Genomic DNA, 27946 nt, shown 5'->3' with positions numbered 1-27946 from the left:
ATGGAGCCATCACTCTTGGTGTTTATTGTGTATCTGCTATGGTTGGAAGGACGTCACTGCGCACCTACTTGGAAGGACAAAGCCGGTATCCATGGAAACCTGAAGGGTATGTTTGGTTTCTTTATCTGCTCTGTGTCCTGTTTGCATGTTTGCATGTGTTGCTGGCATATACAAGTGATTTACGGTTGAGAGATAACCGTATTCATTATGGCCCTCCAGTTTCACGGTAGGATGTTCTCTCAGCACTTAAACCAAGTAGACATGATGCCAAACATCTGGAATAAAAGTAGAGAATTCCAGCCGAGTATCTGAGAATGTTCACATATCCAGATGTTTGCTATCACACAGATAAAACTTGCCAACTTTCGGGCTGCATTTCTTGGTATCATCCAGATGTTTGGTGTCCTCTCGGCACGGTTTTAACGAACAGTGAAATTCTTTTCTAGCATTTGAAAAATTTAAACAATTAAAGTTATCTGTGCAGTATTCCTGAAATAGTGAAAGAATGGGTTATAGTGACATTGAATCTGGTTAGTCTATGTTCATGAACTTGTGACCTTTGCTTGACGATATATGCTTTGGGTACTGAATACTTAGAAAAATAAAGTAGTTAAAATGCTGCTTTAGGAAGGTCTATGATTAAACTCAGAAACAAAAATAAGTTCCTTTGGAAGCCACACTGACTACTGCAAAGAGAGAATGACAATGAATTTTATACCCACCAAAAGCTTATTCAAGATGTAGAAAAGAGGTGTTTGGGTGGCTCAGTCGATTGAGTGTCAGACTCTTGATTTCATCTCAGGTCATGACACCAGGGTTGTGGGATTGAACCTTGCACCTGGCTCCATGCTGAGTACGGAGCCTGTTTAGAATTCTCTCTCTCTCTCTCTCTCTCTCTCACTCTCTCACTCTCTCTCTCTCTCTGTGCCTGGGCACCTGGCTGGTTCAGTCAGTTAAGTGTCTTGATTTTGGCTTAGGTCATGATCTCATGAGTTCGTGAGATTGAGGCCTGCATCGGGCTCTATGCTGACAGCACAGAGCCTGCTTGAGATCCTCTCTCTGCCCTTTCCCTACTTGTGCTCTTTCTCTCTCAAATTAAACAAATAAACTCAAAAAAAAAAAAAAAGGTATTCTCTCTGTCTCTCCCTGTCTCCCTCTGCTCCTCTCTCCTGCTTGCATGCTCTCTCTCCCTCTCTCTAAAATAAAAAAGTAAATACAATTTTTAAAAGGGTATGTAAGAGATGTCCAGCAGGTTATTAAAGAATCTTGTATTATATGAGATACTTTCTAGTTTTAATGCCTCCTGGGAAGGTAATTGAAGCTGAAAGAAAGGGCAACTGTTCGCTGTGTTTGAGGTTCCCATTTGGCATTTAATATAAATTGTCTGTGAAGATAATCTGAATTTTTTTCTAATATAAACACACTTGAGTTTTAAGTGAATGACAAAAAAAAAATGGATAACTGGAAACAGACCCTGAGTGAAAGGACAAGAATGAGGTTAAATGAACTCTGACTTGTCTAGGAGCTCAGACACAAGGAATAGAAGGTATCATCTACATGGCAGCTGTGTCCGTGGGGCAGCTAACAGCCAATCCATTGTGATCTGCTTCCAGAATTTGATGCTGCAAAAGAACAGCTAAGTCTCTATTTAAGGGACATAATGAAAACTGGTGAACTTATTGTATTCTGATACACTGCAATTTGATCAGCTCTCAAAAGGAAAAAACTGCAATGCTTCTTTTAGGTTTTCCTGAGGCTGGAGACATAGATGGAGACGAAGAAGTGAAGAAGGCTTTGATTGGCATGAAGCAGATGAAAATCATGATGGAAAGAAGAGAGGAGGAACACACCAATCTAATGAAAACCCTGAAGAAATGCAAAGAAGAAAAGCAGGTACAGTAATTGGGAATAACACCTGCTCTTAAATATAGCTAGACCATAAATTCTGCATCTGTTAGTGCAGTTGATGACTTACTTATTTTCCCTAACAGTAGATTTTCTGGAGAGCAGCTCTTAGTGGATGAAAACTTCAAAGGCAGAGTGGGCCTGTGCAGGACTCCAAATCCAGGAATTTGAGGGATTCATCTCTGTTGGGGAAGTGCTACTTTCTTAAAAATACTTTATCTTTAGTCCATTCTGACTTCGGATATGGAGTCAAAAGTGTTCATGGAGTTTTTGGCTAGATCTGTGGTCTCCAAAGGTTTTTGAGCCCCCATCCCTATTACTAATATTATTCTTAGTGTTCACTCCTAAATTTATGCATATTAGTTTATTTGTAAATTAGAAACACGAATTGCTACCATTAATATATCAAGGCACAAAATAGATGTAGGATGAGGTTCATCACTAGCTAGGGTGGATGTTAAATCCATATTTCAAATAATCTGGAAAATATTTTGAAACTTTTTAGCTGATGGCCAGGTCTGATTAGATCATAGTTTTACTTTGTCATGTGACCAACAAAGAGCTTATAATGAAGACGTTTCAGCTCTGCCGCTTGCGTCTTGTCTACCTGAGCTTAAATTATTCATATTTTTTAATCTCATGGGTATTGTTTGGTTTTTATCAAGAATCTTTTGAAGACTCTTGCCCATTTGGTGAGGGCTAGCTTAGTTAAAACTAAATAATAAAACCATCATTCACTTGAGCCCTCTAAATGGCAATTCATTGCAATCGGCTCCAAGGGAACAAAGAGAGAGGGAACCAGTGTGGATGCTCCTGGAATGTGGAGGACCCACTTCCCCATGGTCCTCTCGAGCAGTTGGTGACATGCAGTGGTCTGACATAAGCACCACAAGAGAGCACCAATGTATATAAAATAGTACATCAGCCTAATAAGTTTCTTTATTCAAATGCCTTTGCTTAATAGTTACAGTTCAAACTATATATCTTACCAATGGGAAATACACATTACAGTTGACCTTTGAACAATGTGGGAGTAAGGGGTGCTGACCTCCAGTCGAAAATCTGCATGTAACTGTTGACTCCCCCAAAACAATTTCTAATAGCCTACTGTTGACCAGAAGCCTTACCAATTGTATAAACAGTCAATTAACTCATATTTTGTGTGTCGTATGCATTGTGTACTGTACTCCTACAATAAAGCTAGAGAAAAGAAAATATTAAGAATATCATAAGGAAAAGACAATACATTTATAGTACCATCCTGTATTTATTGAAAAAAATCCACCTATAAGTGGACCCATGCAATTCAAACCCATGTTTTTAAAGGTCAACTATATATCCAAATATCCAGAGAAGATGTTAAAAATTGTTCATATGTTACAGAATTAAGCTTAATACGTTTCTAAGTTATGAACATTGCATGGCTCACAGTTTAATAACATTAACAATGAACATAACATTCAAAACAATTCAATTATTTTTTAAAATTATTTTCAACATTACCCTTAAATCAAAGAGGAAATCAAAACTGTAACAAAATAATTTGGAAAGTATTCTAAATTTTAACATTGAGAGTAAATTACTTTAAAATTTTATTTTTAAAAATTTATAAATGTGGTAAAATACACATAACATAAAATTTACCATCTTAATTATTTTTATGTGTATGGTAAATAGTGCTGAATACCTTCACAATTCTGTGCAATCAAGCTCCAGAATTCTTTCCATCTTGCAGAATTGAAACTCTGTACCCATTAAACAACTCCCTACTTCTCCTACCCCGCCACCTACTTCTCCTTCCCCACCATCAATTTTTTTAATTATTATTTTTTTAAATGTTTATTTACTATTGATAGAAACAGTGAGAGCTGGGCACAGGGCGAGGAGGTTGCAGAGAGAGAGGGAGACACAAAATCCGAGGCAGGCTCCAGGCTCTGAGCTATCAGCACAGAACCCAACATGGGGCTCAAACCCACAAACCGTGAGATCATGACCTGAGCCAAAGTCGGACGCTCAACCGACTGAGCCACCCAGGTGCCCCCTTTTTTAAAAAGGTTTATGTACTTTTGATAGAGATAGGGGATCAGTTTTTAAATTAAAACTTAAAAATAAAAGTTTTAATATTTCCTCCCTACACCTATACCTATAAACATGTAAAGTTGGAGGCCACCAACTGCAGATAGCTGCTGGAATTCTTTATTTCTGAGTACAGTGGCCTCTGGGTGTCCATTGAGCCACTGGAGCAGGTCTGTGTGACAGGCTGACCCCAAAGTTATCTGTGAACCTGTCACCAGATTGGTTGATGTTACAGCCACACCTATACCCCTTGTGGCACAGGGTCCCTAGCAAGGAAAGGAGATCACTTGACTAGCAGCTGCAAACCCTCCTCCCTTTGGACAGCAAGCAAAAGATTTGAGGAAGTCAAAAATAGCTCCTTATAAGGATAATGTGAAAGCCTGTGGAGCTGGATTCTTCTGTGATGGGCTTGTGAGCTGGCCCCTGGGAATAATGACACTAGATATCATTTGCAGGCCCTTTATAAAACACAATATCATGTGTAGTAATCCTTCCAACATCTGCATAAACTATTACTTTCCCTTTACAGCTAAGGAAACTGAGGCTCATGATGTCCATGAGCGTGTTAACCCAGCGCAGTTATGAATGACCCCAGAGAAAATCAGCTGTCGGCACTGTGCCTCTGGGACCCAGTGACTTTCTGTTTTTGTCCCTTTCTCTGGCCTCCCCATAAGTCAAGGGTGTAATACTAACAAAAGAATGCTTCAGTTAGGGGTGGGTCAAGTAAACAGATGTCAGTTTCAGTTTGCCCTCAGGAATCCCAAGAACTAACAGGATTTTTTTCTTAAAAACCTTCTTACTATATAAACATTCATTAAATTATACTCTTAAGGTTTGAAGCCTCAAAAACTTAATTTAAAAAAAGAAAAACCAGTTTAACTCTGAGTCCCCCTCCCTAAAATTACTTTATGTTTTTTTTATTTAAAGAAAAAATTTTTGTAACGTGTATTCATTTTTGAGAGAGACAGAGTGTGAGTGGGGGAGGGGCAGAGAGAGAGGGAGACACAGAATCCGAAGCAGGATCCAGGCTCTGAGCTGTCAACACAGAGCCTGATGCGGGGCTCAAACTTATGAACCATAGGATCATGACCTGAGCTGAAGTCAGACGCCCAACTGACTGAGCCACGCAGGTACCCCCCTAAATTTAAACTGAGGATAAAGGATACTTTTGGCAAATGATGACTTAGCAAATATGGGGTTGGTGCCCCCAGTCTACCCATCCTCAGGTGACCTAGGGTCATCACAAACCCCTTCACAGCCCCTCCTTATTAATACTGAATATTATCATACCAATATAATATTAATTATATATATTATATAGTCATATATTATATATATATTATATAATTAATATTATATAAATATAATATATGATTATATAATATATATAATTAACATTATAGTAATATAATATTAATATTCAGAGATTATCAATATATTATTTAATATAATATTAATATATTAATACAAATATTAATGATTAACAATTAATTATTAATGGTTAATAATTAATATTATATTAATATAATATTAATATTCAGAGAGCATCTGAAATTAACTGAAAGTGAGAAACTCCAGGGTGGCTTAAAGTGATTTGACCCCACACCAAGTTTATATAGGACTTTGAAAATCTGTAAACTACAGGAATAGTCAGCAGGTAGGACATTTTAGGGGGAAACAGAAGGAATGGGCAGGGCATTTCTCCCCAAAGATCTTCCTCCATGGCAACATTACACTACCAAAACTTGGGACATGTGATTTGGTAATTGGTTTTTGTTGTGCTCTCAGAAGGAAGTGGAAGGAAATCGAGGCACACTATGTGCCTTGCTTGTTTATCTCAATACAAAACCTTAAGAGGTAAATCCTATTGCTATTCTTATTTGCTAAGGAAGATACTAAAGCTCAGAGATGTTAAGCCATTTGCACAAAGGTACACAGTGAGTGTAGTTTGGAATTGGAAATATTGGGATTTCGGTTTATGGTGACAATGAACAAGACATTTAAAATTGGTACTGACTGGAACGCCTGGGTGGCTCAGTTGGTTGAGTGTCCAACTTCTGTCTAGGTCACGATCTCACACTGTGAGTTCGAGCCCTGGGTCAGGCTCTGTGCTGACAGCTCTCAGCCTGGAGTCTGCTTCGGATTCTGTGTCTGCCTCTCTCTCTGCTCCTCCCCTGCTAATGCTCTGTCATGCTCTCTCTCTCTCAAAATAAACATTTAAAAAATAAAAATAAAATAAAATAAAATAAAATAAAATAAAATAAAAATGGTACTGACTGAGGAAATGTGGGCAGTATTGTTTCCAGCTATGGTGGGGTAACTTTCTTGAGAAGATGTAGGAACCCAAATTGATCTACAATGCCCAAGGAGATAAGGAAATCCTCAAAAGATTCTCAGTGCCCAACTAGTTCTTTGGGCTTAACATGACAGGGAAAGGTGATTTCTTTTTCTTTTCCATTAGGTAAAAATCAATACTAAATTGGTTTTAAGTACAGAAACTTTGCCTCCACTGTGTGGTTTTCACTTAAGGGAGTCACTGTTAGCTCTGAGACTGTTTTATGGAGGAGTCCATTATATCCAGTCACTCCCCTGAACTAGGTCTCAGGCTTGGAGGGAGCTTGTCTTTAGAAGTCCACACTAGCAAGGAGACCAGGGGTCTAGGCAGGGGTGCTGGCCTTGGGGGAGGTCCTGGGGGCAGGGCTGAGATTCTCAGGGACAGGCTCCTTACCACCCGGCGTGGGACCTGACCACATACAGCAAGGCACCACGAGGGGGAGCACTCGGAATATAGACAAGAAGAAAGACAACCTCAGAACACCGGCAAGTCTGCAATTAGAGTGTAACTGGCTGGGCAGATCCGATTTGATATACAAGAATTGCCCTTTCTTGCAATGTTTAAGAACATACAAAAATTAAAGGCAACATAAATGACGGAAATAAATTTGTCAGCTTTATAAACCTTAAAGCCCACTTTCCACATCTTCCAAGAACTACATGTGAAGACAGACAAGTAAACAGGTAAATTATAGTCATCCCCCAGAGTAGAGACCACATCCTAATTCACCCGCATCTAGTGGAATGTCTGTCCCATCACAAGTACCCAATAAATAGCTGTTGAAAGAAGGAATAAATGAATGAACAGATGGATGAGACTTTCAGTCTTCAGTAAGGATCAACCAGTGTCTTTTCGTTAAACAAACAGAAAGCATTCAGGTAGACCTGTTAACAGCTAGGGGCACAAAGAAAGAGTAAAGAAGTACATCAGAATACGCATATTTTAAAAATCAGCTAAGGTACACATAGAGTTATGAAATGGAAATAGGACATTTGTTTCTTTTTTTAATTTTTAATTTTTTTTAATTTACAGCCAAATTAGTTAGCATATAGTGCAACAATGATTTCAGGAGTAGATTCCTTAGTGCCCCTTACCCATTTAGCCGATCCCGCCTCCCACAACCCCTCCAGCAACCCTCAGTTTGTTCTCCATATTTATGGGTCTCTTTTGTTGTGTCCCCCTCCCTGTTTTTATATTATTTTTGCTTCCCTTCCCTTATGTTCATCTGTTTTGTCTCTTGAAGTCCTCATATGAGTGAAGTCATATGATATTTGTCTTTCTCTGACTAATTCCACTTAACATAATACCCTCTAGTTCCATCCACGTAGTTGCAAATGGCAATATTTCATTCTTTTTGATTGCCAAGTAATACTCCATTGTATATATATACTACATCTTCTTTATCCATTCATAGGATATTTGTTTCTACTTTTTAATTAGGAAGCCCTGAAACTCATGAATGAAGTTCAGGAACATCTGGAAGAAGAACAAAGTCTATGCCAGGTGTCTTTGACAGATTCCTGGGACGAATGCAAGTCTTGCCTGGAGAGTAACTGCATGAGATTTTACACAACCTGCCAATCTAGCTGGTCCTCTATGAAAAATACGGTAAGGGAAAAATAGAGCTCAAGGTTTCAGAATACTTGAGGTACATACTCCAGCTTAATTTTTAAAAATTAATTTATTTTACTATTTAGAATAGAAATGCCTGACCTGATATTGGCCTTTTGTGACCTAGAATCTAACATTCATGCTATGTACAAATCACCTGTGTATATTCAAATTACAAGATAAAACAGTCATTCAGTGTTCATCTCTCCCTTTAATGACACGGTGTATATCCCTCTTGGAAATATCCTGAATCTTTCTGTCTTGTATTTGTCCTTTGTGAATACGTTCCCACTAGATTGTAAGCTCTTTGAGGGCAGGGACCACATGTTAGCTGTCTTCATTTAAGCATTAGGTATCTAATAAATGTTTGCTGAATTTCATTCTAAATAATAGTATTACAGTCTCTGATTTCAACCTGCTTTAATTTTTTCTCTGGAGGCCAAACATTTGAAGACATCCTCTGCCTCCTGAATCTCTCCTTCAATAGGCTTGCCCTCTTACAGCAACACACACATATGCACACATTCATGCCCTCTTTAACCATATCTATGCATTCCCTATAGGACTGGCATGTTTGTTTGTTTTGTCCCCTTTGGCTATCTGTCTGGGCAGAGGGAATCACAGAGGGTGGTGACCTGAATAGGATAAGCTCTGCCCCATAAAAGTCTCCTATTCTATTGGCCTGAATTTCTCTTCCCATTTGAGACGTGAGCTGAATATGAAATGCAATGAAATTTCCCTCTCTATATTACAGCATGCACTACTTACAGTAGGCTCCTGGCTTGGCAATGCCATACCCAGTTATAGAGGGAGCAACCCCTAGGACAATTCATTTGCCAAGTTAATTTGCCTCCACTGTTAATTGCATCTGCTCTATTTTTATAGCCATTGTCACTCTCCAATATACCGGAAAACAGTGGAATGAGCATTGGCTGGAAGTCAGAGATTTGGGAACCATTCCTGTCTGTGCCAGTTGTGTGACTTTATGAAAATTTCTTGGGGCTTTGAAGTTTGTTTTTGTGGATGGATTCAGGCAAATACAAGCTGGCAGAGAGAGGGACAGACAATCCACCCAGATTACTTTTTTTTTTTCAAGTTTATTCATTTTGAGAGAGAAAGAGAAAGAAAGAGAGAGAGACAGAATCCCAAGGAGGTTCCATGTGGTCAGCATGGAACCTGACACGGGACTTGATCTCACAAGCTATGAGATCATGATCTGAGCCAAAATCAAGAATTGGACACTTAACTGATTGAGCCACCCAGGGGTCCCAACTCCCACCCCGGCCCCCACCCAGATTACTTTTTGAGAAAGGCAAGAATAATATAAGAATTTCTGGGGATTTCTTTGAACAGCATTGGGATGCTACATCTGTGATGTCTGATAGTTGGTATGCTCCATAGCTCCATAGCTTTCAACAGTGCTACCATATAAGGACAATTGTGTTCTAGCACAAACCTGGAAGTCATATGGATGTAGGGCATGGTGTGACTCCTGGAAAATATTCTCCCACTGAGTGTAAAATTCTACAATTAGAGATTCATTTCTTTGACTCTAGCCAAAGAGGGCTTTGATCACTACTAATATGTAACCATCCCTAAGTAGCCTATTTAACTCTGTCAGGCATCTATAATTCAGTATGAATGTGTTTATCTTTTCCTTTCCATGGACTAATTTATGAGACAAGAAAGAGAAGACCATAAAGTCACTAACAACATTACGCTAAAGGAAACAAACCAAAAAAAAAACCCCCCAAAACAAAAAAACCCCAAAACCAAAAAACCCTAAGACAGAGATGAAAGGCAAGAGCTTTTTTCACAGTTTTGGGGCAACCTACACAGTACCCTTTAAACCCTGACATGCCAGCCTCTGCCGCTACATCAGGCTGTGGCTTGCCAACAATATTAAAAACTTGGCCTTTGGTTAAACAAGGAAGAATTTCAGATCCTATTTCCACAAACAAAGTCAAAGTTATAAGAGTGTTAATAAATTATCTTAAAAAATGAGTCACCTTTTCCTACCTTGCCCAGAATTATTTTTGATTTGGAATGACCACTGCAAGTTGACTTTAAAATTTACAATAAGAAATGGCCCATGTCAATTGTCTTTCCATTTAAAAAAAAATAATAAAGTTGATTTTTAAAAAAGAAACAGTCTAGAAAGAAAATTAATCTCTTATTCCATTTCTATCCTCCACCTCACCCCACAGGTCGAACAGTTTTTCAGGAAGATGTATCAATACTTGTTTCCTTTCCATGAAGATAATCAAAAAGATCTCCCTGTCAGTGAAAAATTCATTGAGGAGGACGCACAAGTGGCCCAAATAGAGAATGTATTCAGCCAGCTGACCGTGGATGTGAGATTTCTCTTTAACAGGAGCCTTAACGTCTTCAAACAGATGCAGCAAGAATTTGACCAGGCTTTTCAATCATATTTCATGTCAGATACAAACTCCACGCAGCCTAGCTTTCTTCCGGTTTTATCCAAAGAACCAGAGAAAAAAATGGATCCTGTGCAAAGTTGGGACATTCCCAGCTTCTTCCAGCTGTTTTGTAATTTCAGTCTCTCTGTTTATCACAGTATCAGCACGGCAGTCACCGAGACGCTGAATGCAATAGCAGATTTACCAAAGCAAGACAAAGGCAAGTATTAAAAGATGATTTTTACTTAGATGTCAATACTAAGGTCAAGCTTTGTTTATCTTTGGAAATGGTAGACATTTCTAAGTCATTGTACAATGTTTCTTAGAGTGACAATTTATGGATAATTGACGTTTCAGAGCCTCTTAGAGAAAGCTTCGAAGTCTGCCAAACACCATCCCTCTTCCGTCATTGTCAATAGCCCTGTGGGGCTGTTCTGTCTTTCTAAAGCATGTTTTCAAAGCTGATAAGGAAAATGCTAGCAGGGTGAGAAAGTTGAACAAAATGGTTGCCCCCTTTATCAAAACTTGTGTATATATGCTCTGCTCTATTCTGCCTGAACATCACGGGGCTTCTTTAAAATCAGTCTAGACTCCTCAACTCACAGTTTGGGAAGAAGCCTAGTGTCACATATAACCAGTGCCCTCCATAGTGCCCTCCATAGCCTCCTCTGCATCACTGCCGTAATCCTTTAAATCATAACATTTATGCACAAAGCCATAGAAGATGCTTATAGAGAAACCCAAAGCTACATAATCAGAATTTCTGTAAAGGATAAGAATTGCCTTCTACCAATACCAAACATGCCCCAAGATAGACCATGTTGGAAACAAAATGCTGTAGTGTGTCTTCAGACAGAAGGAGGTACCTTCCTTGGGTTTCTGTGGAGTGGCTGGGACACAGCATCTTAGAAATGAGAGCTGCTGGGTGGGCCAAAGTAGGGTTTACATTCCCTTAGATTTATGTCTTATGGACCACAGAGCCACATGAAAGAATGCACCCCTCTGGCATGAAAAATAAAGCGAGCTCCTTCTAGAGGCTCCTTCTGCCATTTGTGACAACATGGATGAACCTGGAGGACATTACGCTAAGTGAAACAAGCCACACACAGAAGAACAAATAGTACATAATACTGCTTAGATGAGGAATCTAAAACAGTCAAAGTCATGGAAGCAAAGAGTAGAATGATGTTCCTGGGAGCTGAGTGGAGGGGGACATGGGGAGATGTTGGTCAGAGAGCAAAAAACTTCCGTTACATAAGATGAGTGAGTCCTAAACATACAAGTCCAACTGTGCAGAATAGTGCCTATTGTTAAACACACTGCACTGTATACTTGAAAATTGGCTAAGAGAGTAGATCTTATGTTAAGCATCGTTAATAATAATAATGACAATAATAATAAATAAATAAGAGGGCAGGAGGACATTTTTGGAAGTGATGGATAGGTTTATGGCATAGATTGTGGTGCCAGTTTCATGGGTTTATACTTCTCTCCAGACTCTTCAAGTTGTATGTGTTAATCACGCAGAGCTTTTTGTATGTAGAAAGAAATGGGCTCCTTCTAGCTATTTTCCAGTTATATCAGCTGTAGCTGGCAACATCTGAATCAAATTCTCAAAATTGCCATGACATGGCATCACTGGTCTCTATACAGAAGAGTATAGAGCTACCTCACAGTACCAGAAACCAAAGCCAAAAAACAATACATGACATCCTTCCCGTCCCATTGTTCCATGAGTAGAGAACAGCCATCATTACTGGAATCATTGCTGGGTTCTATTTCAGGGTCTGGAGGACTTTTCTTGTAAGTCAGGTGTTTTCTCTGGTATTCTATTCTGAGGTCCCAAATTCACTAATATTCAGGAAAAGCATCAAGGCAGTAGACTAAATATATCAATGCTAGAGTGATATTAAGTAATTTTTGCCTGAACGTTTAAATAGATATCATTGTTTGTGTTCATTAGAACAAAATAGTGCCCCTCCCCCATCTTTCACATTGTGTGCACCCTTATATGTGGATGCACATCCTTATACATGTGCAGAGGAGTATATAGTGATTATCTGCACTGAAATCTAAATAACTTTCCAATCACTACAACCCCCTCCCACCCCACCAAGTAAGAACGTAGGTTTCCACCAGTTCTGCCCCAGCTTCCACTCCATTCACACACACCCTGCTCAGCTGGCCCTCTGCACAACCCCCACCTTGGTGATAACCGGCATATCCAGAGCCTCCTGTAATGCAAACGTAACGTAAATGCAAGTATGAAAAACAAAAACAAAAGGGCCTGTGATACACCTTTCAACTCTTCTTTCTCTGCTATCCCTACCCTACCTGACAGCACAGAGCTAGCTCAGCAGAAGAGACATTCTCTTCTTGGATAAGCACATGCAGACTATCTATCAAAAATAGTCAGGGAGGGGCCATAGGGTATTTGCAAGCAATTTCCATTACTTTTCTGGACAGGTGGTAGGTGAGGAATAAACCTAATGTGCCTGCACAGTCTGCCTAATCAGAAGACATTTTGAGCTTTGTCCCTGTGTAGACAGAATAATAGCTGCCCAAAGATATCTACACCCTAATCTGCAGGAGCTGTGAATATGTTGTGTTACGTGGCAAGGGGAAAGTAAGGTTGTAGATGGAATTGAGGTGCTGGTCAGCTGATCTTAAAACGGGGAGATTATCCTGAATTATCCATGTGGCTACGAGGGTTCTTCAAAGTGGGTAAGAGGGGCACCTGGGTGGCTCAGTCAGCTAAGCGTCTCTTAATTTCAGCTCAGGTCATGAACTCATGGTTCATGAGAGCCAGGCCCACGTCAGGCTCCACGCTGAGCATAGAGCCTGTTTGGGATGGTCTCTCTCCCCCTCTGTCTGCCCCTCCCTGCTCACATGCAAGTTTTTTTTCTCTCTCAAAAAAACTAATAAACATTTTTTAAAAAGCGGAAGAGGGAGGCAGAACAAAACCCATAGAGATGGTAATATGAGAAGGCCCCTACTTTGCTGCCTTTGCAGGTAGAGGAAGAGGGCCATGAAGTAAGGACTATAGTTCGCCTCTAGAAATTGGAAAGGCAAGGAAATAGATTCTCCCCTAGAGCCTCCAGAAAAAAAAAAATCCCCTGCCAACACCTTGATTTTAGGCCAGTGAGACCCATTTCAAACTTCTGACCCACAGAACCAGAACATTTGTATTATTTCAAGCCACTACATTTGTGGTATTCTGTTACAACAGCAACAGGAAATGAATACAAGCCTCTTGTCAATTACGATGGCCAACATTGCCTGAGTGAGCACTGTGTATCTGGCAACCTTCATGGATGGGTTTTATTTGTCATGATTGTCCTAAGTGCTAAAATTAGAAAAGTAGCTAAAATTGAATAATGAACACCATTAAAAGGAAAGAGGCAGCAATAAAAATTCTGAAATATTTTGGTTATTAGTATTTTTTTCTTTGATTGAGTGTGATTTCATTTTTGTCTCCATATGGGAGAATTTCTTTCCTACCTCAATCTTTCTAGACCTAAGTTCCTACTGAAAGAGAATAAAATAGCTCTTGCAGTTGTCCTCACTTGCCTCATGAATCCCTGGCAAGGATAGATGGCGTTGAATGAAACTGTGTGGTGCAGTAGCCTGATGCAATGCTGGTTGCTGGGAGATATGAGCTCTAATCCCACATTGGAGAGTGTTGCTGCCTTTAATTTTCCCTCTGACTGGGGTGGGGAGACAGGCAAGTGGGGAGAGGAGATGGTTGCTATGAGTGACAGCACTGGAAGTAGCTGCCTAGAAGGGTCTAGAGCTCAGTGATGGGTTACTGTCATGCCATGGCACAGAATGAGGAACTGGTATCACATGGGCCTGGAATTTGCCATCCCCGATCTACACACCAGGTGTTCAACTAGATGCTGGGAATAAGACCATGATTATGACACAGCCCCCTGACTTTTAGGAGCTCAGTCCAGAGAAAGGAAAACAGATCAGTGGACAACTATAAGACCATTGTAACTGAAATGACAGAAAAAGGTATGGAAGAATGACATGATTCAAATGATAAGACCAAATCCCTTCCCTCAATGGGCTCAGGGTCTAACAGAGAAGGTAAAAAAGCAAACAGTACATGAAGCAGAGACAAGCTCTACAGTAGAACTCCTCAGTGACTACAGGGGACCGTTCAGGAAGGCAGCTGAGAAGAAATGACTTCCTATTCAACAAAAGGAGATGGTTGCCTTATACACCACATGATGTAACCAATGCCTCAGAGGTTTTTAAGCAACAGATTTCACAATTTATCTCAAAATGAAATGTTTTGTTTTAAAATGTTGATGATTCAATATAGGAGAAAATCATTGGGTTGTAAATTAGTAATAAATGTTTCCTAATGTGAAACACTCAGTTGAGAACTGTCAATTTTCTGTTGGATTTACTTCTTTTTCACGTCATCATTTTCATATGGATTATTAGTTCTTCCAGAAAAAAAAAGGGTTTCTCAAAAGTTGACCTGCTTTAGATGTTTTCCTAAATTCTTGATCCATTGTTTATAACATCATATATATGAAATGCAAAAGGAATAGTAATAAAGTAAATGCCTACCACCCAGTTTTAGAAATAGATATTCCCAGTGCCTTTGAAACTCCAATGTATTTCCCAATTTTGGCTTTAAAAGATTAAAATAATTATTAGAAAATTTTAAAAAATGTGTAATATTTATTTATTTCTGAGACAGAGAAAGACATACAGACAGATGGACAGACAGAGTGTGAGTTGGGGAGGGGCAGAGAGCAAGGAGACACAGAATCCGAAGTAGGCTCCAGGCTCTGAGCTGTTGACAGAGTCTGACGCAGGGCTCGAATTCACAAACCGTGAGATCATGACCTGAGTCAAAGTTGGACACTTAACTGACCAAGTCACCTAGGAGCCCCTAGAAAAATTTTTAAATAGAAAGAAATCCAAAGAGAAAAGCAGCTTACAACTCCCTATTTAGTCAATCCATCGACATCAGAAATAAAAATAATAAAAGTAAGACACACTAAATTTAAAATAATTCAAATGTAGGGGTGCCTGGGTGTCTCAGTCAGTTAAGTGTCTGACTCTTGATTTTGGCTCAGGTCATGATCTCACAGGTTCATGAAATGGAGCCCCACATCAGGCTCTGTGCTGACAGCGCAAAGCCTGCTTAGGATTCTGTCTCTCCCTTTCTCTCTCTGCCCTTCCCCTGCTTACACTCTCTCTTTCTCTAAAAAATAAATCAACATTTTTTTAAAAATTAAAAAATAATTCAAATATATAAAAGAACAAAACAAATGAAAGCTGCCCTCTCACATCCCATCAAGTACGTCTTCCCAAAGATTCCTCATAATTCCCTCCAGAAAATAAAGCCATATGCATTAACCTTTCTGAAGGAGGAGTGTACAAATAATAATGAATAATAATAATAGTAATGTGATTGTTGGATTAAAGAATATGTGCAATTTTAAATAGATGTCAAATTGTCCTAGCAAATGGTTACAACAATGGACCTTCCTATGATTGAATATGGAAAGATTTTGAAAGAACTGGTAAGACAAAGAAATGACATCTAGTCCATGCCTTTAAAATGCAGACTCTAATGACATTAATGTGTAAATACTATGTTACCTGCAGACTCTAACCATGGAAGTCTGAGTTCAGAGATGTTGCCTGTGCAGAACAGGGGACCGTGTGCAGAACTTGGCCAGAATTTGTCAGAATGTTTCCAGTTTCATGCAAGATGCCAAAAATGTCAGGATTACCTGTGGGAAGGTAAATAATCATTATTTTCTCAAGGTTTCAATAGTATTCTGGTCAGAGGTCAAAATCACACTTTTGCAAGCATCATGGATTCATTTATTTTCCTTCAAGCACTTTTTATGCATGTTTATTTCCATCTAGGGGTGCTCAGCATAGTTTTATAAGCTTTTATTATTCACAAGTAGGCCAACTCGCTCTTTTCCTTATTTAAAATTCCCTCCTGTTCCTGTGAAACTTTTTGGGGTTAAAGACAGAGAAACACTAATGTGTGCAAAAGAGAAGTAGGAGCAAATTAAGGCACTCTTTCCTTTTTACCACAAGGAAAAAAAATCCCACCACGGAAGCAATCTTCCCATTGTGTAAGCAAATTGTTAGCCACGTGAGTTTTTGTTTTTACATTTTTTTCTTAAGTTTATTTATTTATTTATTTAGAGAGAGCTCAAGCAGGGGAGGAGCAGAGAGAGAGAATCCCAGGCATGCTCCATGCTGTCAGCAGGAAGAGCCCCATATGGGTTCCATCTCATGGAGAGAGATCATGACCTGAGCTGAGATCAAGGGTCAGGTGCTTAACAGACTGAGCCACCCAGGCGCCCCAACTGAGTTTTATTTTTAAGTGGCATTAACTCTTTCCAGCTGGTGGGTAAATCACTAATTAGAATTTAAATATGTAAAGTGGCTCCTCATACAGTCTTTCCCCTCCCAGACCTAGCAAAGAGTGGCCTTCGGTTCCTTCCCCAGGTGAGAAATCCTTCTCTTGCCTGGCAGCCCCCCTTCTCCCACCCTTCCCTTAGCTAAAGTCACTCCTCCCACCTGCTAGGGCCCCAACACATTTTCTTACAAAAGCCACGAGATTTCAATTCCTGTGTTTCTGCATTTCACCTCGCTAAAGGAAGGAAATTCTAAAAAGCAAGGTTGAATAGAAACTGGACCTTTCTGTTATTTCTCCTGAATTGTGAATTGAGTGACTCTGCACCTCTGTTTCATCATTTGGAGACTAGCAATAATATATCTATTTTATACGGGTGTTTTGCAGATTAAATAAAATGGCTGACATACTAATGATTTTCATTATTCAAGTCTTTGCTTTTTAAGTCACAGTTATAAGGTTGCATACAGAAACAGAAGTTTTTTTATAACAGAAAAATTTACACAAATACACTGACTGCCTACAAAAATAGTCTCACGCAAACATCCCATCTATGTATCACTAACTTCCTTTCAACCAGTTAAGAACTTTTATGAATAATCTCTATCATAAAATAATACAGAAGATGGGAGGGGGGATTGGAGGAAGGTGGCCAATAGATGCAAGCTTCCAGTTATGACATAAATAGGTGCTAAGCATGTAACCTTCAACATGATGACTACAGCTAACACTGCTGTGTGATGTATAGGAAAGTTGGTAAGAGAGATCCTAACAGTTCTCATCACAAGGAGAAATTTTGTTTTCTTTTTGTTGGATCTATATGATATGATGGATGTTAACTCAACCTATTACAATAAGTATTTCACAACATATGTAAATCAGACCATCATACTTTACACCTTATACTTCTATCTGTCAGTTACTGCTCAATAAAACTGGAAAAAATATGGAAGAAATCAGATTATATAATACAAATGTCTCAGATATCAATATACATCAGACAATGCATCAGATATGGTACAAATCAGGTAATATAGAATACATGCAATGTGTTTAAAAAAATTTGTTTTTAATTTTAAGTAGACTCCACACCCAGTGTGGAGCTTGAACTCAAGACTCTGAGATTAAGAGTTGCGTGTTCTACCAACTGAGCCAGACAGGTACCCTGAATACATGCCATGTTAATCGACTGCTGCATAGGTAAAACATCAAGGAAAGAACGTTCTAATGTGCTCCCATGTAACTTAAAACTTTTATTATAAAATGCATTTTGTTATAAATGTACAAAGAGTAAAAGAATAAAAACCCAAGTGCCTACATCCTGGATTAAGAAATAAAACATCACCAAAATAGATGAAACTCCCTCTGTGATCTTCCAAATCACATCCTCTTTATCTCCTCAAAAGGAAACTGCTATTTTGAATTTAGTGTTTATTATTTCTTTTCCCTTCTTTATACTGTTATCACATGTATATATATATATAATACACACAGCATATTTGGCAATGTGTTACATGTTTTTAATTTATATTGTCAAAGTATCATTTTTAACTTTAAAACTATGACTCGTACAAATATAAAATGAGCACATGTCAAGATTAATTTGTCCCATTAATGAGGGAATCAGCAAAGTATTAAAGCTGTTACAAAGGAGTACAGGACAGACTGAAGTATTTACAGTCAAAGATAGAATGTTAAAGTCAGATAGCAAAATTAGATATAATTTTGCCCTAAACTATGCCCTAAAGGGCATAAAACTATGCCCTAAAGGGCAATAAAACTATAAGTTTTGCAGTTATGTTTTCTATCAGACCAAAATAATTTATATCTCTACTGGACAAAAACCATTTGCAACTTTTCAATCTAGGATGTTCTCTGGCCCTGAGCAACACTAAGTAGTAAATCCAACAAAAGATCATTTCTTTAGAGAATCAAAGAATCTGTAGGTAGGCAGGCCTTTTAGGCAATGTTTTACATGACATTAAAAAGGTATGCAGCCATTTTTTTTTTCTTTTTAATTTGAGAGAGGACACAAACATGAGCCGGGGAGAGGGACAGAGGGAGAGAGAGGGAGAGAATATGAGAGAGAGAGAGAGAGAGAGAGAGAGAGAGAGAGAATCTTAAGCAGGCTTTATGACCTGAGCTGAAATCAAGAGTCAGACACTCAACCGACTGAGCCATCCAGGTGCCCCAACATGCAGCCATTCTTCTGCCTTGTTTCCAAATTTTGGATACTTTTTCTTAACAGTGTAAATATATTGCTTATGTATTCTTTTGCAGCTTGGTTATACAGTATAGTTTGGGACAGTTAGCCATATGAATACATGTTCTGATTCATTAATTCACTGATGTGTTGGTCTCTGTAGGCATATCACAATTTACCCATTCTCCTTAAGTGTATTTAAGTTGCTTCCATGTTTTTCTATTACAAACAACCCTTCTACATTTTGTCAAACAATAATTTTGCCTCTTTAATCAATATTTGATTCTTTCCTTGTTCTAAGACTATGTACATAGCTATAATTATAGATATAAGATCTTATAAATCTTATAATAAATAAATCTTATATTTGATAAATATTTTCCAAGAGATCATAAATCTTTTTGTTTTTCCACTATTTACCATACATTTTTGTCCTGATTTTAATTTTTTATTTTTACAATAGATGATCCTTTTTTAATATTTATTTATTTTTGAGAAAGAGAGAGAGCATGAGCAGGTTAGGGGCAGAGAGAGAGGGAGAGAGAGAATCCCAAACAAGTTCCGTGCTATCAGTGCAGAGTCCTGCACAGGGCTTGAACTCACAAACCGTGAGATCCTGACCCCAGCCAAAATCAAGAGTTGGCTGCTTAACCAACTGAGCCACCCTGGTGCCCCTGGCCTTGATTGTAAACAGATTTTCTGTAAGTGACTATTTTCCTCTTTTTCCATATCAATTACTGGTACTGTATATAACAATTCAAAATAGTAGTTTCCTTTTGAGAGAACAGAGAGGTTTTAATGTGGAAGGGGCACAATGGGAGTTTCACGTATTTAGGTAATATTTTATTTCTTAATATAGTTGGTAGGCACATGGGAATTATACCAAAGAACTTCTGTGTCCTGCCCACTTTGTTAAATGACCATATAACTATCAATTAAATTAGATCTCCTTTGAATGTGACATAGGCAATATTAATAATTACTTAAGAACAATAGGCATAAATTGAGACCTCTCCTAGGCAGAAGGGAACGTATGTATTGTAGATTAAAAACAAAATGGCCACAGTATTTTGTGGTTTCTGCCATCAAGAGATAGTCTGCTTTTCCAGTCCATGAATCTGGGCTTGGCCATGGGTCTGTCCTTAGTGAATGAGACATTGGCAAATGTGACCAAAGTGCAGACTTGAAACATGCTTGTAAATTAAAGCTTGTCCTTCCTCTCTTGCAGTTGGAAACCTATCTACCATATGAACATTTGTGTATCTCCTTTGGAGAAATGCCTATTCAAATCCTTTGCCCATATTTTAATTTTATTATTTTTTTAATGTTTATTTATTTGAGAGAGAGAGAAAGAGGAAAAGAGAGGAAGAGAGACAGAGAGAGAGAGAGAGAGAGAGAACATGATTGGGGGAAGGGCAGAGAGAAAGGGAGAGACAGAAGCCCAAGCAGGCTCCATGCTGTCAGTGCAGAGCTGGATGCAAACTGTGAGATCATGAGCTGAACCGAAATCAAGAGTTGGCCACTTAACCAACAGAGCCACCCAGTTGCCCCATGTTATTATTTTTTTTTTTATTGTTGAGTTGTAAGAGTTCTTAATATATTCTAGATACTAAACCCATATCAGCTATATTATTCACAAATATTTTCTCCCATGTGCTGCCTTTTTACTTTTGGAATGGTGCCCTTTGAAATAGGATAATATTCCATTTTGATAAAGTCTAATTTGTCTATTTCTTTTTTTCCATTTTTGTATTTTGATGCCATATTTAAGAAACCATTGCCTAATCCAAGATCCCATAGATTTATACTTATGTTTCACCTAACAGACTTACATATTTAGTTCATATGTTTAGGTCTCTGATACTTTTTTTTTTTTTAACATTTATTCATTTTTGAGAGTCCGAGAGAGACAGAGCATGAGCAGGGAAGGGGCAGAGAGAGAGGGAGACACAGAATCCGAAGCAGGCTCCAGGCTCTGAGCTGTCAGCACAGAGCCCCATGCGGGACTCAAACTCACAAACTGTGAGATCATGACCTGAGCTGAAGTCGGACGCTCAACCAACTGAGCCACCCAGGCGCCCCTCTGATACATTTTGAGTTCATTTTTGTATATGGTGTGAGGGAGGAGTCTAACTTCTTTCTTTCACAGTTGGATATCCAGTTATCTCAGCTCTACTTCTTGAAAAGACTGTTCTTTTCCCCATAGAATTATCTTGGCATATTTGTTGAAAATCCATTGACAGCAAATGTAGGGTTTATTTCTGGACTCTCAATTCTATTCCATTGATCCATATGTCTGTCCGAAGCCAATACCACACTGTTTTGACAGTTGTACTGTGTAAGAAGTTTTGAAATTAGGGAAGTGTGATGGTCCAACTTTGTTCTTCGTTTTCAAGATTCTTTTGGTTATCCTGGGCCCTTTACCTTTCTATATAAATTTTGGGATCAGCTTGCCAATTTCTGCAGAAAGGAAATTTGGCAATCTATAGATCAATTTGTGGAGTATTGCCGTTCTAACAATATTAAGTCTTCCAATCCATCAGCGTGTCTTTCCATTTATTTAAATCTTCTCTAATTTCTTTCAAAGATGTTTTTTAGTTTTCAGTTACAAGTCCTCCACTTAAAATTTTTTTCATGAGCATTCCCTCTTTCTCTGGCCTCCCCCGCTCATCCTCTGTGTGTGTGTCTCTTAAAAAGGGTGGGGGGGCGGTGCGTGGGTGGCTCAGTGGGTTACGTGTCCGACTTGGGCTCAGGTCATGATCTCACCGTTCATGAGTTTGAGCCCCACATCAGGCTCTGAGCTGCCAGCTCAGCCTGGAGCCTACTTCAGATTCTGTGTCTCCCTTTCTGCCCTCCCCTGCTCATGCTCTGTCTCTCTCTGTCTTTCTCTCTCGAAAATAAACATTAGGGGGCGCCTGGGTGGCGCAGTTGGTTAAGCGTCCGACTTCAGCCAGGTCACGATCTCGCGGTCCGTGAGTTCGAGGCCCGCGTCAGGCTCTGGGCTGATGGCTCAGAGCCTGGAGCCTGTTTCCGATTCTGTGTCTCCCTCTCTCTCTGCCCCTCCCCCGTTCATGCTCTGTCTCTCTCTGTCCCAAAAAAAATAAACGTTGAAAAAAAAATTAAAAAAAAAATAAACATTAAAAAATTAAAAAAAAATTTTTTTCATAAGCAATTTGTTCTTTTTGATGCTATTGTGAATGCAGTTGTTTTCTTAATTTCAGTTTTGGTTTGTTCATAGTATATAGAATACAACTGATTTTTATATATTGATCTTGTATTCTGCAACCTTGCTGAACTGTTTATTAGTTTTTATAGTTTTCTGTGTGTATGTATTCCTAGGACTTTCTACATACAAGATCATGTCATCTGTGAATATAGTTTTACTTTTTCCTTTCCTGTGTGATTGTATTTTGCATGAAGTTTCACCTTTGTTCCATGAGAATCTTTTTTCCTGGTGATCTCTTAAAGAGGAAATGAGTGTCCCTTTGTAGAATTCTGCTTGCCTAAATCATGAGGAAAATCACCACCTTCTTCCCCCATAATTAAAATCTATATATTTATATTACTATTCTAAAAGTTAACAACTCTGAAGTTGCACATGAAGTTTTAAAAGAATATCTGAATCTCCTTTGAAATGTATACTATATCTTAACTGTAACTCCCTTTGTTTTCAAAATGTTTTCGTGAATCACTTTTCAAAAGTATGCTGTTACAAGTTGGTTTCCTTATAAGTACAAGGGTCTCCCTCTCCTAAAGATCTCAAAATGATTTCTGAAAAAGTATGAGATGCCAGGGAATCTCGCGTTATATTTTAAGTATCAAAAAGAAACCTACAAATTGATGTATAAGACCTCAGATGAGGTAGTCACCCAGCTCTGGTGGGTGAATTCTCTCCTACCCCTATTTTCCTGAAGGCATGGCTTTTTAGTAAACAGGAAAAGACACAGTGTAGAAAGTCTGTGGTCTTTTTCCATAACAACAACCTCTTACGGTCCCAAATGCCCGAACACAGACTCGTCCATAGTCTGCAGATAATCTTTACACAATATCAAACAAGTTGCTCATCAGCACAGCTATGTTAATTCCTATAATCCTGTTTCAGTTCAGATGGGCTGTTGTGCAATATAGCACAGAGCTGCAGAATCTCAGCGGCTTGTAAGCACAAAGGTTTATTTCTCACTCTGTGCTGTGTCAATTACAGTTTGAGTGGAAGGCCTGATACCTCCACTATATGGAAGAGAACTAGTTCTGCCATCAGGGGAAGGGGAACATGATAAATCCTTAACTGTTCTTTAGGCTTCCTCCAGAAGTGAGAGACACATCACTTTGAAGATGGCCACACTCAACTTCAAGGTGGCAGGGAGGCCCAGTCTCCCATGTGTCCCAATCAGAATATCAGTGAGTCGTCCAAATGACCTTCAGAGACATTACAAAAAAGGAGGAAAAGGAAAAGGAACATTTGCTAAATCACCAATATGTGACTGTCTTGTGATCAAGCACTTTACAGTGTTATTTCATTCATAACCATTTTACCTAATTGAAAACTCACTCACGATCAAAAGCCTGGAAATAGAAAGCTTAAGGGCTGGGATTTAAACCCACATCACCCAACTCCAAATTTCATGGGCATTTTCCTTTACCATGTTACGTTCTTCTTTGCTAGACTGTCCCGATGTACCTGAACTGCACACAAAAGTAGATGAGGCCCTCAGATTGGTCAACGTGTCCCATGAGCAATATGCCCAGATTCTCCAGATGACCCAGCATCACCTGGAGGACACCACATATCTGATGGAGAAGATGAGAGAGCAATTTGGCTGGGTGACTGAACTGGCAAACCAGACCCCAGGAACTGAGAGCACCTTCAACTCCATAAAGGTAATGGAGAGACCCAAGAACAGATATGGAGATTACATGTGCATACATTGGTATTTTTTCTGTTAATTCACTTATTAAGTACATCTGCATTTGAAAACAAGCTGTAGGAGGATATTCATATTTCCATCATGATTGCATTCAGGCTGACCTGCTACAATGTAGTGCATGGTCCTTAGAAATAAGAAATTCCTTGGGAATGCAAGCTGGTGCAGCCACTCTGGAAAACAGTATGGAGGTTCCTCAAAAAACTAAAAATAGAACTACCCTACGACCCAGCAATTGCACTACTAGGCATTTATCCACGGGATACAGGTGTGCTGTTTCGAAGGGACACGTGCATCCTAATGTTTATAGCAGCACTATCAACAATAGCCAAAGTATGCAAAGAGAATGTCCATCGATGGATGAATGAATAAAGAAGATGTGGTATACACACACACACACACACACACACACACACACACACAGTGGAGTATTACTCAGCAATCAAAAAGAATGAAATCTTGCCATTTGCAACTACGTGGATGGAACTGGAGGGTATTATGCTAAGTGAAATTAGTCAGAGAAAGACAAAAATTATATGACTTCATTCATATGAGGACTTTAAGAGACAAAACAGATTAACATAAGGGAAGGGAAACAAAAATATAAAAACAGGGAGGGGGACAAAACGGAAGAGACTCATAAATACAGAGAACAAACTGAGGGTTACTGGAGGAGTTGTGTGAGGGGGGATGGGCTAAATGGGTAAGGGGCACTAAGGCATCTACTCCTGAAATCATTGTTGCACTATATGCTAACTAATTTGGATGTAAATTAAAAAAAAATAAAACAAGTTAAAAAACAAACAAACAAAAAGAAATAAGAAATTCTATAAAGAAAACCAATTTAAAATGCAAAATATCTTCTAATCCAGACATGGCCAATTCTGCTTAAAGCTATAGGAATATAATTAACTTATGCAAGTAACCTTGAAGAAACCTGATCAGTGCAGTTTTTGAGAGACAAGACTTACAGGTAAAGCAACGAGTTCAAATGCTGACCCTGATACTCAGCAGCTAAGTAAGTTTGGGAACGTTCCATACCCTTTCTAGGTCTGTTTTTCCACTTGAAAAAATGGAAATAATAACAGCTAACTCAAAACTGATGTTTGTAAAGCAGTTAGTATAGGTTCCTTACTCAAAGCAAGGGCTTTGTAAATTTAGCTGTCAATAGTCTTTGAAACAAAAAGCTTCTGACTTACCTTGAGAATTATGTTTACATCAAAACATAGTGCCATCTGAAGTTGCACTTTATGCCATGTTTCCCACATTCAGTCAATAGCTCCTGTTGCATACCATAAAACAGTGACTGAATTTCTCTTCTGACCAACTCCTCCTACCCTCACTCCCACAACACACACTAGGTTAACAAACAAGGCTAGTGACTCCCGAAGAGGTTAGTATCGGTGGATTCCTAAAAAGACCTGGATACAAAAATCACTGGGCAGAGCAACTGAAGAAGCAATATTTTGTGCAGTGTGTAATGTCAGTGCGTTACTCAGATTGCCACGGATCCTCTTACCAACTTTGGCTAGTGCCGCTGCTAACTGTTCACCCTCTCCCCAACCCTTCTCCAAAGGGTTGCCCTTGGGGCCATTTAAGAGCTCCCTGCTGCATCAGGCTGAGGCCAGAAGTCACCTGAAGCCACATCCTAGATTAGCTTCTCCCTCTTGCCTATGTTGCTTGCCTAATCCCCCAAAAAGTTTCACCTGAAGGCACCCTTAATAAATTGCTTTTGTCAGAGTCTCAGGCTCTGTTTCCAGAGAATCTGACATATGTGACATTCTGTGTCCTAATATATCTGTCTCTTTCAAACTGAAAGTTTGAGACATAGGTTTAGAGAGTCACATCCAATACATTAAACAAACAAAACAAAACAGAATAGGGCAGACTAAGGAGAAAGAGTGCAGTGTACTTAACAAATCATATGCATATATCATGGAACTTTCATTTCCATTACATGTGTGTGTATGTGTGTGTGTAAATATGAGTGTATGCATATATAATGCGTATTTTTGAGTCATGATGTAAAAATGTATTTGTAACTGTTGACCACAGTCAAACAGTTCTGAAAGTCACTCTCCCAACCCGGCTGATTCTCTGACTTATTTCCTTCATCAGCTAGTTTATACTCTAGAGGAGTAAAATAATTCAGTATACTTGATCATTCTTACAAACACACACTTTCAGCTAATGAGGAAAAGGTCTTGTCTTGAAGAATAAAATCTGAAGACAATGTTGAGTAGGCTTTCAGTCTTTAGAAAGTTACAGCCAAGAGTTAATTGTTTTCATAATCGTCAGTATTTTCCATTCTATGCTGCAGTTTGTTTCCATTCTAGTGTCTCTGGGTAACACTAATAGGTTTACCTAAAATTCTTTATATTGACAACAAAAGCAGTTCTATATAAAAATCTCCATATAAAATAAAATTATGGTTTTCAGTGATAATTCTTCTAATAGTCATGGTCACTAACGAGCACTTACTATGTGTCAGGCAATGTTCTAAGGACTTTTTCCATACACCAGATTGTTTAATACTCTCAGTGATCCTATAAGGTATTGTTTTTCACATTTTTCAGATGAGGTACAGAGAAGTTAAGCAACTTGTCTGAGGTCACACTGCTAGCAAGTGGTAGAACAGGGAGTTAAACCCAAGCAGCATTTCTCCAGAATTTCTGGACTTAACCACTTGGCTGAACTACCCGTAAAAGTTATTTTTATCAAAACAACTCTTATTTCACCATGTAACAGAAAGTGCAAAGCCATAACACAGCAAGTACTGAAGAGGCATATACAAGTATGTAAACTTTCTGGCAAGTAAAAACAGTTATGCCCTTTAGGTTGTAATTACATGGTGTTAGCTTTATAATTATTTATTAAACTAGACAAAAATGCTTTATGCAGTTTTTATGTGGGTGATATTCACCAAAAGGAAAAGAGCTGGGAGAAATCATGTTAGCTATTTCTTTACATACTAGAATTAAGAAATTATCAGTTTTATTTGGCTTCTTAAGATTTTGCTTTAGTTTTTTTTTTTTTTTTGATAAGGAGGTTATTTGAAAACGTTTTAAAAATAGTTCTCTTAAGGTTACATCAACTTGCATGTCAGTACAGTTTCATTTAAATTATTAAAATCAAAGTATGTGCACTTGAGAATTCATTGAGAGTAACCACCATGACTTTCAGATGACTGGTTCTCACCAAAATCACATAACAACCATAAATTGTAAATTTCCTAGGAAAATACAGTATAAAACTTGGTGCATCACATAAATAGTTGTGACTCTGATGGTAGTGCTCATCAAATATTCTGCCTGCTCACTCATATTTTCTAGCTCCTCCTGCTGTTAAATGGTGCCATGTGACAAGTCCCGGCCAGTGAAATATGAAGAAAACTGACAAGGGTTATTTCTAGACTGAGATAGTGCAGGGCTTATACACTCTCCGTGTCTGCCAGGGGCACAAAGAAAGCCATGCATTCCTCATGCTACAGCCATGAGATGACCTGCCAGTGTCAACCAGGGTCCTGAATGTTGGAGGCTATACAGAGCCCCTGAAATGGACATGTAACATGAGCAAGAAGTAAATGTTTGTTGTATGAAGCCACTGGGATGTTGGGGCTACTCTGTTACCTCAGCATAACCTAGCCTATCCTGACTAATGTGGTATTAAGTTAATCCTGAATGTGCATTGGGGTTTAGTAATCTTTTACTGTATAATCCTTCTTCTTAGGTGGTTCCAGATGTTCATGAAGGGAATTTTCCCAAACAAGATGAAACAATGATAGACTTGAGCATTCTGCCTTCTCCCAATTTCACACTCAAGATCCCTCCTGAAGACAGTGATGACAGTTCTAACTTCATTAGCTACGTGCTGGCGAAAGCTGTGCAGCATTTTAAGAAACACTTTTAAAATTGGTAAGCAGAGTGCCAGGTTAAACATGCCTTGTTGATAGGAATAGATGATTCATAAAAGAGAAAAACAACAAAACTAGTTTTAAAATACTTGGAAAATATGTTCAACTTCATCAGTAATCAAAGACATAAAGATTAAGACACGATAGCATCATAT

The 27946-nt window shown here is 38.7% G+C and overlaps 1 protein-coding gene across 1 annotated transcript; it reads left to right on the top strand.

The window, feature by feature from the left end:
* CLUL1 (clusterin like 1) lies at nt 1–27787 on the top strand. The gene is made up of 7 exons (XM_015061847.3): nt 1–106; nt 1745–1893; nt 7757–7924; nt 10135–10567; nt 15982–16119; nt 23620–23834; nt 27608–27787. Exons 1-7 carry the CDS (start codon nt 1–3, stop codon nt 27785–27787), a joined length of 1389 nt encoding a protein of 462 aa, XP_014917333.1.
* Nucleotides 27788–27946: the final 159 nt, after the last annotated feature.

This window comes from Acinonyx jubatus, chromosome D3, assembly GCF_027475565.1.
Source record: "Acinonyx jubatus isolate Ajub_Pintada_27869175 chromosome D3, VMU_Ajub_asm_v1.0, whole genome shotgun sequence".
Classification (NCBI taxonomy): domain Eukaryota; kingdom Metazoa; phylum Chordata; class Mammalia; order Carnivora; family Felidae; genus Acinonyx; species Acinonyx jubatus.
The sequence above is the reverse complement of the archived record's forward strand: the minus strand, read 5'-3'. Positions and strand labels throughout refer to the sequence as shown.